Source organism: Sparus aurata, chromosome 12 (assembly GCF_900880675.1).
Source record: "Sparus aurata chromosome 12, fSpaAur1.1, whole genome shotgun sequence".
NCBI lineage: Eukaryota > Metazoa > Chordata > Actinopteri > Spariformes > Sparidae > Sparus > Sparus aurata.
Window position 1 is genome coordinate 28,786,198 of NC_044198.1, and position 13,067 is coordinate 28,799,264.

The 13,067-nt window shown below is 43.2% G+C and overlaps 1 protein-coding gene and 1 pseudogene across 1 annotated transcript; both read left to right on the plus strand.

Annotated features, from left to right (window-relative positions):
• Positions 1-422: 422 nt before the first annotated feature.
• On the plus strand, positions 423-2,917 carry LOC115592694 (gastrula zinc finger protein XlCGF17.1-like). Its single transcript, XM_030435744.1, has one exon. The coding sequence runs from the start codon at positions 607-609 to the stop codon at positions 1,696-1,698; it is 1,092 nt and encodes a 363-aa protein (XP_030291604.1). The 5' UTR covers positions 423-606; the 3' UTR covers positions 1,699-2,917.
• A 3,198-nt stretch (positions 2,918-6,115) lies between these two features.
• LOC115593011 (zinc finger protein OZF-like) lies at positions 6,116-10,372 on the plus strand (annotated as a pseudogene).
• Positions 10,373-13,067: the final 2,695 nt, after the last annotated feature.

The window sequence follows — 13,067 nt, forward strand, 5'->3', positions numbered from 1 at the left end:
TGAGGAGCACTAAAACTCAACAGAAAGAGGTGTGTCTCATTCAACCTGTTAGGAAGACATTTCGGCACTGATTTGGAGTCAGTGGGTCAGATGAGATGGAAGCTATTGGAAACATTACATTTCACATCAAAAACATTAATGACAGATATGAGGAGCAGTAAAGTCCATATAAACAACAAGGTGTGTCCTAATCACCCAGTGTATTAATACAATTCAGCATTGGTTTGGAGTCAGTGGGTCACATGACCTGGAAGCTATTGAAACTTTCTGAGTATTTCTACTTGTTGTTATTCGGCCTTTTCTCTGTGGGCCTCGATGCCCTTGTAAATGAGGGTTGCCTCTCAATGATCTCTGGAGGATAAATAAAGGTTGATTGGTTGATTAAATATTGTCTGTCTTTTGTTGTGTGTCCCTCCAGAGCTCCCACAGCAACATGTCTGTAAGGAGGAGGAGGTTCTGGCTGACCAGCAGCTCTGTAACCAGGAGAGGAACTCCAGTCTGGACCAAGAGGACCCAGAGCCTCCAGAGATTAAAGAGGAACAGGAGGAACTCTGCACCAGTCGGGAGGGAGAGCAGCTTGTACTGAAGGTGGAGACGGATACCGTCATGTTGACTCCAGCTTATGAGGAAAGTGACCACAGTGAAGCAGAACCAACAAGTGACCACCAGCTCCTCTCTAACAACTCTCATGTAGCTGAGAGCCCAGACCAGAAAGGAGGAAAACATGGAGACTCAGGATCAGCTGGAGATGGAGAGCTGAAGCAACAGAACAGACATCATGGAAGCAAAAGTCACAGTGATTATGCAAAAAACTCATCAGACATTCAACATAACACTCACCCAGGTGAAAAGTCTTTCAAATGTGGCACATTTGGAAAGACTTTTAAGGTTACATCCCACTTAAATGCACATCTGAGAATCCACACAAGCGAGAAACCGTATTCTTGCAAAACATGTGGTAAAGATTTCAGGACTCTTAGTCAGTTAACAATCCACATAAGAGTCCACACGGGCGAGAAGCCGTATTCTTGCAACACCTGTGGGAAGACTTTCAGGTGTTGTGGTGGGTTAATAATACATAAAAGAATCCACACGGGTGAGAGGCCATATTCTTGCAAAACATGTGGGAAGACTTTCAGGTCTTGTGGTAACTTACAAAAACATACGAGAGTCCACACAGGTGAGAAGCCGTATTCTTGCAACACCTGTGGGAAAACATTCTCCGGTTCATCTGGTTTGAAAAGTCACATGAGAACCCACACAGGTGAAAAGTCGTATTCATGCAAAATATGTTGGAAGACTTTCAGGTATTGTGGTGACTTAAAAAAACATACGAGAGTCCACACAGGTGAGAGGCCGTATTCTTGCAACACCTGTGGGAAAACATTCTCTGATTCATCTGGTTTGAAAAGGCACATGAGAACTCACACGCGTGAGAAACTGTTTACTTGCAAAACATGTGGGAAGACTTTTACTAAAAACAATCACTTAATAGTTCACATGAGAACTCACACAGGTGAGAAGCTGTTTACTTGCAAAACATGTGGGAAGACTTTTACTAAAAACAGTCACTTAATAGTTCACATGAGAACTCACACAGGTGAGAAACCATTTACTTGCAAAACATGTGGGAAGACTTTTAACCAAACCAGTAACTTAACAGCTCACATAAGAACTCACACAGGTGAGAAACCATAGTTTTGCCTGGGGAAAGTTTGTCTGATCAGTCTGCTTCGACGAGACATTTGATGACATGTACAGGCGAGTAGCCTTGTATTTCCAAAGTATAGACTTAGACTTAGACTTCTCTTTATTGATCCTTTTGGGATGATTCCCGCAAGGAAATTGGATTTCCAGCAGCCTACAAGTAGAAAAACGGAGGTACAAAACTAAATATAGGAAGTAAAACAATAAACAGTAAACAATAAACTCCCTGAACTAATATTTTCCTGGATAATACAGCTGCATTAAGAAAAAAAGTACCTGCATCCAAGCTGTTCCTTTATATTGTTTTTATTTTGTTGAAACAAAGTATATGCTTTCATACGGTTCTGTCTTATTCTGCATATGCTATTACAGTATTGTCCTCCACCTTCCTTGTGTTAGCAGGTGAGTGTGTGACGCTGCACTGTGACAGCAGACCCTCGTGTACAGCAGCTGAAGTGTGTGCGACGCAGCACACGCTTGGTGCCTCCATATCATCACTGCTTTTTTCATATTCCTTACGTTGTCATGTTAAATGACGTGGACGTGTTGCTTGTCTATTTCACAGCGTTCAGCATCTCTATCGGCTGTTTTACATGCTCTGCTGTATGAGACCCGCGAAACTGGTGCACATACGGCACGTTGAAGTTCGAAAGTGGAGTCAATGTGATGTAATGTCGAGGTGATAAGGGCATACCGGGGATTCAAAAGCCCTGATCCTCTACCACGGAGATGAGCTGGTTATCCAGAGCGATTAATTGAATTACCTCTCTGTAATATTTGTGGCCATGTCGGGACAAAGGAGTTCTTGAGTCTGTTGATCCTGCACTTGGGAAGGAGCAGCCTTCCACTGAACAGGCTCCTCTGGTTGCTGATGACGGTGTGCAGGGGGTGGCTGGCATTGTCAATAATGTCCAGCAGTTTGTCCAGTGTCCTCCTTTCTGCCACCGTCACCAGTGAATGATATATTGGAGGTGGTTCAGTTCTAGCGTTTCATGCATAGTTGCAGAACTTTAACTTTACATGAGCTACTTCTAGAATCCTCAGAGGATCAATATACACAGGAGAAATGATGAGCTGATGCTGAATGTGAACAATTTCCCCTTGAGAAGATGTCAAATATGTTTATGTGTCTATCTTCATGCTGATTTGTCCATATTTGTTAACATGATGATTAAAAAGTCGAGTTAATCGCTCTCATGTGTCCCACTTATTATCGCTCCTCCTGTCCTGCTTTTATATAAACAGTTATATGTTAAATACTTGTAGTTTTTACAGTCGCTTCCATGTACAGTTGAGGCCAAAATTATTAGCCACCAGGAGTTATGGAAGGTTTTCCTAAAATTCTTCCCATTGATTGCAGCATTGACAAAACTTGATATTATCAAATATTCACTAGTGCTATTTAGTCGCTTTTGGTATATTTTGGAATATGAAATACAGTTTTAGGAATGCTTTATATCAAATATAGTCAAAAATGTTAGACGTCATGTGATTTTTTTTTTTGCTTTCAAAACACATCTGTGCAGTCAGCTGGCTTCCTGACAACACCTGAGCCTTCAATCAGCACAAAAGGGCTCCTAGGAACAAGGCACTTGTTCACATTATTGAGAGGGACTACTTTTACTCACCATGCCAAAGACAAAGGAAATCAGTCTTGAGCTCAGAAAGAAGATCGGGGAGGCTCATAATAAGGGGGAAGGCTATACTGCTATTTCCAAGTGTTTCACAGTGTCTAGAACCACTTTACATTGCATCATTGTGTAGGAACAACAGCCCTTATGTCTCCATCACGAGGCTCTGCTTCCTTACCCCGTCCTCTCACCTCTCAACCAGAAGACAAGATTAATTTAACAAACAAAGCCTATCTGTTTGACTAAATATTCGCTTCTCTTCCCCCCTCCAAAGAAGATGAACTCCTTCTTCCTCAGGCCAAACGAGGTCCAGCACGAGGCCTCTTCTCTCTATAGAGTAGGACGATGTGTTGCCCTCTTGCTATAAACAGATTCTCTTACTGATTTAACGACTAAGCACAATAGAGTCCTCTCTCTCTTCACATCAGATGACAGGAAGTGGGGGTAGATGTTGGTTGGGGTAGAGATGACCCAGCCCCCCCTCACAGGCCAAGCAGTTTTTTGGACCCTGTCCGTGACATTTCAGTCTTTGCTGCATTCCCTATACTCATCCACATTTCAATATGTTCTGAATAACTATTAACTACAATTTCATCTTCTTAATTTTATCAGATACCCAAATAGCCTAAAAAGGCCATACAATAGATCCTTCCCATGTTATTGTCAAGCCCAAATGAAGTTTATTACTTAATGAATTTGGGGTTTGAGAGAAACCAGCCTCCACCTTTGCGAGGGCACAGACTTACATATCATGATCCTCTTTGTGTGTAATACTTGTGTTATTTAGCAGTTAAATGTCTGATATGTTTTGTTAAGATAGAACAAGGAATATGTATAAGTCCTTGGTCCTACTGTGGATTGTATGCTTTATTGTTTATGTTGTATACTTTATTGTTTTATGCCTTAATCATGTTTTTAATTCTTTCATTCTTGGCTCATAACCATGTTACATCTTTTAACGAAGACAAAAATTCGACTTTTAAAATGGTAAAGTTTTTGGGAAGTTAAAACACGATTTTGAAACATTAAAAAAATAGTTTAGTTAAATTAAAGTGTTGTGGGTCAAAACTCCGAACACAGAAGGAGTACTGTCAGCCAGCCCCACCCCCTGTTCTCAGTCTGTCTGCTGTAGCCCATAAAAACAGAGAAGATGCTCTGCACGCCACCTTCGGCCCTGACTTTGGTCATGACGTCGGTCACTACTATTCTTTAACTACACTTCTCTGTCTTCTCCTGCTTCTCTCTTCTCTTCTCTTCACTTCTTTGTTTTTCATTTTTATTTTTAAAGTAATCCTTACTTTTATTTTTGCAACAAGCTCTAAGAAAAGCGAATTGAATAACTACTTTAAGTGCTCTACTTTTATCCAAGTCTTTGATAGAACAAATTCTTTTCTTTTTGATTTTTAATTTGATTTTAATATAACGTTAAAGTATCACCACCTGATCCAGAAGAAGTTGAATTAGTGAAAGGATCAGAACTTGAGAACCACCTTGAAACATCAAGAAAAAGTCTTTTTCAAGACTGTGATCATCTGATGAAGAACGTTGCAGTCCATCGTCTGCCTCAGAAGCCGTGCAAGGAGTCTCCAACAAAAGAGAATTTGTGTGCTCCCAGCCGAGATCGACTCTGCCCCCAGCGCTCCCAAGGCGGAAACCCCGCTGGGCCTCCGGACCAAGAGTTCCTCAACAGAGTACCGGCCTTCCCTCTGGCTATTGGACCGACGCGCCGTGCCGTGGTCCAACCCAGAACTCTCAAAGAGACCAAGCTTCAGTGCCTCCTGACTCCCAGACCAAACAGGCTGAACGTCTTCATGCAGCTGGATCCACACACGTGAGAATGAGTGGTGTCTAAAGTTCTGACTTCTGTCTAAAGTTCTGACTTCTATCTTATGAACTTAAGAAAGTTGAGGTTAGGGTCTCGTTAGTATTAAAAATTACTCCTGTAATATTTAATATATAAAAACCCGACCCTTTAACTTTACCATCTGCCGACGGTCACATCATTTATTTCTTACTTATTACAGTCTTTACCTTTTCTGTTATCTGTTGTTTGTCTAAAATTGTCAGTTCATTTATGCTACCCCAAATTATTTAGTCAATAAACATATATAATCATTTGTCTTTGTCTGGAACTTAATTTTAAAGTGGAGAACCGATGGATAAGTGCAAAGAATTCAATGCTTCAGAATATTGAGATTGAGTAAATTGATTTGAAATTGAAAGTCTAGCTGTCCAAGTCAAACTTGTACAGGTAGATGTTTGGAATAGTTCCCTCCGGCCTATTCCAGTAAATCAAACAACGGAGGTGGTGCCCCATCTACGAGTGTAAAATTAATCACCAGTGATTAATGTACTTTATCATCAAGCAGTGACAGTCCCCTACATTTATATCTATGGTGCCGTCCATGTGAGGGCCGTATAGTCTCCTACAATTGCCAAGTACGAGGAGACAAATTCTGTAAGCAGATTAATGATAAGGAAATGGAAAAAGTTGATGTTAGTCAAGATGTTGATGAATTAAACATCTTGGTGCTAATCCTAACCCCAGCTTCAGGCTCAGGTTGAAGATATATTCCACAATCCTGCACAGCTGGTCTGCACAGGACCTGAGGAGCCTGGAGCTGATCCCACCGCACGAGCGGCCTGATGTCCCCCGTGAGCTGAGGAGGAGGAGACGCAGGTGCAGTTCCAGAGCGGTTTGCTGTAGCAGGAGGACACGCTACAGACCCGTCCTCCTGTCTATCATCATGGGGAATGTAAGATCTCTCCCCAATAAGATGGACGACCTAACAGCGCTGACCCGGCATCAGAGGGACTACCGCGAGTGCAGCATCATGGTACTCACTGAGACGTGGCTAACGGAGCTGACCCCGGACACGGGCGCTAACATGGACTGCTTTCAACTCGGTGGGCAGACAGGACGGCAGAGAGAGGAAAGGAGGAGGGCTGGCGGTGTTTGTTAATGACAGATGGTGTAACCCTGGGCATATCACTGTTAAAGAACAGGTCTGCAGTAAGGACATCGGACTTTTATCGGTTAGCATGAGGCCGTACTACCTCCCGAGGGAGATCACACAGGTGATTGTTTGCACTGTGTACATCCCCCCCTCTGCTAACGCTGATGCAGCTTGTGACACTCTTCACTCAGTCACAAGCTCACTGCAGACACAGCAGCCACAGGCCTTCTTCCTCATCTCTAGGGACTTCAATCATGCCTCTCTGTCCTCCACCCTGCCCACATTCACACAATATGTCACCTGCCACACCAGAGACAATAAAACACTGGACTTATTGTATGCCAACAGCAAGGAGGCATACAACTCAGCAGAGGAACGTCTGTAATCTGCACTGTGCAATAAGTCTGTTCAAACTCATTTCATCACCCATATTTATTACCTTTATTTAAAATCTTTTTATAAAAACTTGTTGCTTATTTTTGCATTTTTGCACTATCCATGTAAATATATTTGTCGATTCTATTTTCTCTTTACTTTTAAATATTTTTGTCTATTTTTCTATTTCTATGTCTTGTAATATTCTGCTGTTGCAACATACAAATTTCCCGGTCTACGGGACATTTAAGGAATTCTGATTTTGATTCTGATCTGGACCTGTAGCCTTCTTCACCTTCATCTTCCTCTATCGCTTCCTGTACTGACATTTTTATCAGTCCTATATAATCTTTTTAATTACATTACTTTGTATTTTTGTATTAATGTATTGTTTCAAGCGCATTGTTGGCATTGAATCAACCGTTAAAGTTGTTAAAGTTTTTTCCTTCCTGTTTGCTTTCTAAGTGCTCTGGAACTCCACAGCCACCGTAGTGTCGTATGGGCGTGTTTTGTAGGGGGCGTGGTTTGTAGCGGCTCTGTCTGATCTTCAGATCACACGAGGTAACAGAAGTAAACAGTAGCAGCTAGCAGCATTAGCTGGCTGTGTGTCTTGAATGAAGTGAAGACGGTACTGAGTCACAGCGCAGCTCATTATTGAATGAGTAATTAAAGAACAATGAGTTCAGTTGAGAGTTTGAGAGAGTTTGTCAACGAGCGACTAACTGCTGCTGCTGAAGAAATATTCAGAGTTTTTAAAACAACTATCGTCCAGTACGAGGAAGAGATCGATCGGCAGCGCGTCATGCTGGATATCTGCTGGAAACCCCAAGTAAAGTTACACAGGATAGGTGAGTAAAAGTTTCTTATTTTAATAACACTAATGTTCAGAGCCCTGGAGTGGCCACAGAGGGGGACATATGCATCGCAGCCACGTTTCACTACATGGAGCGAACATACGAGTGTTTCCCTCGTTTTGGTTCATTCCACTCCGGGACTCCGGAGGTTCTGAGTGTCCGCTGCACGGCTGGGCTCCGTTCTATAGAAGACCGCGGCGAAACTCCGCTCAGAAAATGATGATTTTACACACAAAACGTTCCGAAACATGTGAGGAGCACTAAAACTCAACAGAAAGAGGTGTGTCTCATTCAACCTGTTAGGAAGACATTTCGGCACTGATTTGGAGTCAGTGGGTCAGATGAGATGGAAGCTATTGGCAAAAATTATATTTTCACATTAAAAACATGAATAAAAAAATATGAGGAGCAGTAAAGTCTATATAACAAAGTTTGGCCTAATCACACAGTGTATTAATACAGTTCGGCATCGGTTTGGAGTCAGTGGGTCAGATGACCTGGAAGCTATTGAAACTTTCTGAGTATTTCTACTTGTTGTTATTCGGCCTTTGTTCTGTGGGCCTCGGTGCCCTTGTAAATGAGGGTTGCCTCTCAATGATCTCTGGAGGATAAATAAAGGTTGATTGGTTGATTAAATATTGTCTGTCTTTTGTTGTGTGTCCCTCCAGAGCTCCCACAGCAACATGTCTGTAAGGAGGAGGAGGTTCTGGCTGACCAGCAGCTCTGTAACCAGGAGAGGAACTCCAGTCTGGACCAAGAGGACCCAGAGCCTCCAGAGATTAAAGAGGAACAGGAGGAACTCTGCACCAGTCGGGAGGGAGAGCAGCTTGTACTGAAGGTGGAGACGGATACCGTCATGTTGACTCCAGCTTATGAGGAAAGTGACCACAGTGAAGCAGAACCAACAAGTGACCACCAGCTCCTCTCTAACAACTCTCATGTAGCTGAGAGCCCAGACCAGAAAGGAGGAGAAACATGGAGACTCAGGATCAGCTGGAGATGGAGATCCAAAGGAAAAGAAAAGACATCCTGTAAAAAATAAAAACTCTTCCTCATCAGATATTCAACATAACACTCACACAGGTAAAAAGTCTTTCAGCTGTGACACGTGTGGAAAGACTTTTACGTGTACGTCCCACTTGAATTCACACCTGAGAATCCACACGGGCGAGAAACCGTATTCTTGCAAAACATGTGGTAAAGATTTCAGGACTCTTAGTCAGTTAACAGTCCATATGAGAGTCCACACAGGTTAGAAGCCGTATTCTTGCAACACCTGTGGGAAAACATTTTCTGATCCATCCAGTTTGAAAAGGCACACGAGAACTCACCCTGTTAAGAAGCTGTTTACTTGCAAAACATGTGGGAAAGATTTCAGCACACGTAAGAGCTTGGAATACCACTTGAGAAACCACACAGGTGAGAAACCATATTCTTGCAAAACATGTGGAAAGACTTTCAGGTCTCGTGGTGAGTTAAAAAAACATACGAGAATCCACACAGGTGAGAAGCCGTATTCTTGCAACACATGTGGGAAAACATTCTCTGAATCAGGTGGTTTGAAAAGGCACATTAGAACTCACACAGGTGAGAAGCCGTATTCTTGCAAAATATGTGGGAAAGCTTTCACGCATGACAGTACCGCAACAGCTCATATGAGAATCCACACAGGTGAGAGGCCATATTCTTGCCAAACATGTGGGAAGACTTTTAATAAAACCAGTAACTTAATAGTTCACGTGAGAATCCACACAGGTGAGAAACCGTTTACATGCCAAATATGTGGGAAGACTTTTAATCAAACCAATGGCTTGACACGTCACATGAGAACTCACTCTGATCAGTCTTCTTTGACGAGACATTTGATGACACGTACAGGCGAGTAGCCTTGTATTTTCAAAGTATATACGTAGACCTACGGTGTTTTCACATAGACCCCTTTAAGCGAACGGATGGACGCTCGTCACCGTCAACCGCAGAGAGAGAGAGAGAGAGAGACAGAGAGAGACAGAGAGAGAGAGAGAGAGAGAGAGAGAGATTTTTGGACCTGCTCACCACTCTGTGGTGCGGCAGTTGATGATGTCACGCACTCTAGCTCACGCAATACACACCCATTACAAACTCATAAGACGGGCTAAAAATCCTTAAAACTAAAACTGCAACCATTTCAAAACTGTATAATATTTTTAAAAACTGAATACAGGTCCAATAGTTCAAAGTTGGAATGGTGTCTCTCGCTCAAGGTATGAGAGAGAAGAAGAGGTTGAAAGTTGATGAGTTCTGAGGAAGATTTGTAGATTTTCCCATTTGCTGCAATGTTAATTTCTTTTGTTGAAAAAACTTAATTGCTGAAAAAGTTGAAGAGTTTAAAAGCTGAAAATCTAAAGGCTGAAGGAGCTTAAAAAGCTGAACATTTTGATAGTTCAACGGTGTCTATAGTTGAAGGTATGCTGAAGTTGTAGCAGAATGAAATTTGAAAAATTCCCCATAAGGATGAATGGGAGAAAACGCTGAATATTTCCAAAAATAACAGCAGTAATGTCCTTTTGATGGTTGAATGGTTTCAAAAGCTCAAAATTTAAAGGAGTTTAAAATGGACAAAAAACGTACGGAAGAAGAATAATATTAAACTCCAGAAGAACAATGAGCTACTTGACGAATCCTCAGAGGATCAATATACACAGGAGATATGATGAGCTGATGCTGAATGTGAACAATTTCCCCTTGAGAAGATGTCAAAATATGTTTATGTGTCTATCTTCATGCTGATTTGTCCATATTTGTTAACATGATGATTAAAAAGTCAAGTTATTCGCTCTCATGTGTCCCACTTATTATCGCTCCTCGTGTCCTGCGTTATATAAACACTTATATTATTAATACTTGTAGTTTTTACAGTAGTTTTTTACACATTGCTCAAATGTAAACAGCAGTGAAATAAACTTAAAACATGGCCTGCTCTTGGGTTTTTCCTTGCAAAGTTGGAGAAGGAAGCAGCAGCAGCACTGGTACCACAAGTGCTCCTGCAGAACTGGAGTGTGTCGATACACAGTCAGAAACAGAGCAGGACCTGCCAGGTACCACTTAGAGCACACAGAGTATGCTTTTAGATTAATAGGTGATTTATTAATGAAACTATAAGTAGGAGTGTAATCAGGAGGTATACAATTGATGACTGCATAATACAAGTTTATGATCAGGCTATACTTGCAACGTCAATCTCATTCTGCAGAGCAACCAGAAGTAGAATTTGAGGAAGAGAGAGAGAGAGAGAGAGAGAGAGAGAGGGAGAGGTTCAGAGTCCAGCACAGGGGAAAATTCTTTTAACTATCAAATAGGGTTAGAATACACAACTAGAGATATAGTGGTCTGCATGAGAAGGGTGGCATGGAATGGCATCAACCCGGCCTGAATTATTGTCCCAGTCCGCCACTGGTGTGTCCTGTCGTACGACCAATTCTGCGCTCAGATCTGCACCCGTTTTCACGCAAGATTGATAAATGAGGGCCGTTGTGAATCAAATGTCTTCAGTCTGAAGCGGAAATGAAAGCCTCCGCACTTCCCCTGTCGGAGCTTTAGAGCGTGACACCCAGCGGAAGTAAACAGTAGCAGCTAGCAGCATTAGCTGGCTGTGTGTGATGAATGAAGTGAAGACGGTACTGAGTCACAGCGCAGCTCATTATTGAATGAGTAATTAAAGAATAATGAGTTCAGTTGAGAGTTTGAGAGAGTTTGTCAACGAGCGACTAACTGCTGCTGCTGAAGAAATATTCAGAGTTTTTAAAACAACTATCGTCCAGTACGAGGAAGAGATCGATCGGCAGCGCGTCATGCTGGATATCTGCTGGAAACCCCAAGTAAAGTTACACAGGATAGGTGACTGTAGCAAGTGTGAAGAATTAAGAGAAATATAAACATATATGTTCACAGGTCCACTAGGGGGCGATGAGTAAAGTTGTTACCTGTTGGGAATTCTATAGATGAGAAGAAGAGTATAAGTCCTCTGTACTGTGAGAAATGGTGTGATTGAGAGATACACTGGGTTCGTCAGGAACAAAATAAACTTCCCCCGTGTTCGGCAAGAAGTCTCCCGTGAGTTACTACATAAATTGCGACAAGGATAAAGCACAGCGGATGCCTCGTGTGGATGCAGACGAATGAGTAAGACTCACTGCTAAGTGGCTAAGAACCGGACTTTGTAATCAAGGAAGAAAAGTATGGTGGCGGCTATGGTAGGAAGCACCGCTCCCTTTGATGGCCAAACCCAGTCGTGGGAGGAATATTGTGAAGTGCTCCACCATTTTTTTGAAGCTAATGAGATCGACGATGCAGGTCGACGGAAAGCTATCTTGCTCAGTTCAGTGGGCAGTCAGGCTTACAGCCTCATGAGGAGCCAGGAGACAAGTCGTTCGATGAACTTGTCAAGTTATTAAAGGACCATTTTCAACCCCAAACCGTGTGTGAAAAACTGACACACACACACATTTAACTTCAGAACATATACTGCACTTTACTTCAGTCTCATGTGTAGATCAACACTTCCTTGTTTCCAATGCCCGCGCAGTACACGTAACATCGCAACCCATAATAATCACACGGTCTCTTAAAGGCACCTTAACCACTATTTAGCAACATACAGCAAACCCCATGTATCACAGTGTGACCATGCTATGAGAACATAACATTTCTCCTCCCCCCACGAAAGGGCAAACAGCATACCCCCCAAACTAACAACCAAAACATTTCTTAAGAAGCTGAACATCTAATGAAGGTGTCGAAAGTGTACCAGGCAAGAATCTGCGAAGAAAACTGCTAGAGTAAGCATGGTAACTTGTGACATAGTCCTGCAAGGCAACAGGCCGAACCCTGGCCCGCACCGGCCTCGGGTCCGGCACCACAGCCTCCTGGCGTGGTCGCTGCGGGGGGTGGGACAGGGGCGGGGGTTGTAACTGGGGCCGGGGGTGGGCCCGGATCAGTGGCCATGTTGTAGGGGAATGGTGACTGGGCTCGCTCCATGGCCGAGTACTCAGAGAGGGGCGCTGGGACTTTCTTCAGCCTACTAGCATGCCACCGTGATCTGTCGTTGAGCAGATATGTGGCAGGGCCAAGAAGGTGACTGATCTGTTTGGGTTGAGACCAGAATGAGGCCATCTTGTTGTGTCGCTGTGGCCGTCGAGCCCTGACCCAGTCAGAGACCTGAAGGGACGGTGGCCTCGCCCTGCCCTTCTTGTCAACCCTTTCCCTCGTCTCCCGCTGCCGTGCAGCAACAGTCTCTCGGATTTGAGTCGGGGAGGGTGTGGGGAAGTCACTATGTGGTGCTTGGAGCCTGTGCAGTGGCAGTCCTAATTCTTGTCCGAGCATCAGAAACGCTGGTGATACCAGTGTGGGGGAGTGATGGCTTGCTCTGTAGTGATGCAAAATCTGGTTGAGTGCCTCCGTGAATGCACAGCCTTGGGCCAGGTGTGCACGAATTCCATTCTTCAGTGTTGCATTGAAACGCTCTACTCCACCATTGGCCTGTGGGTGGTAAAAAGTGGTTTGGA

Coding starts and splice junctions, on each gene's coding strand:
- LOC115592694 (XM_030435744.1), top strand. CDS start 607: ATGTTGACTCCAGCTTATGAGGAAAGTGACCACAGTGAAGCAGAACCA.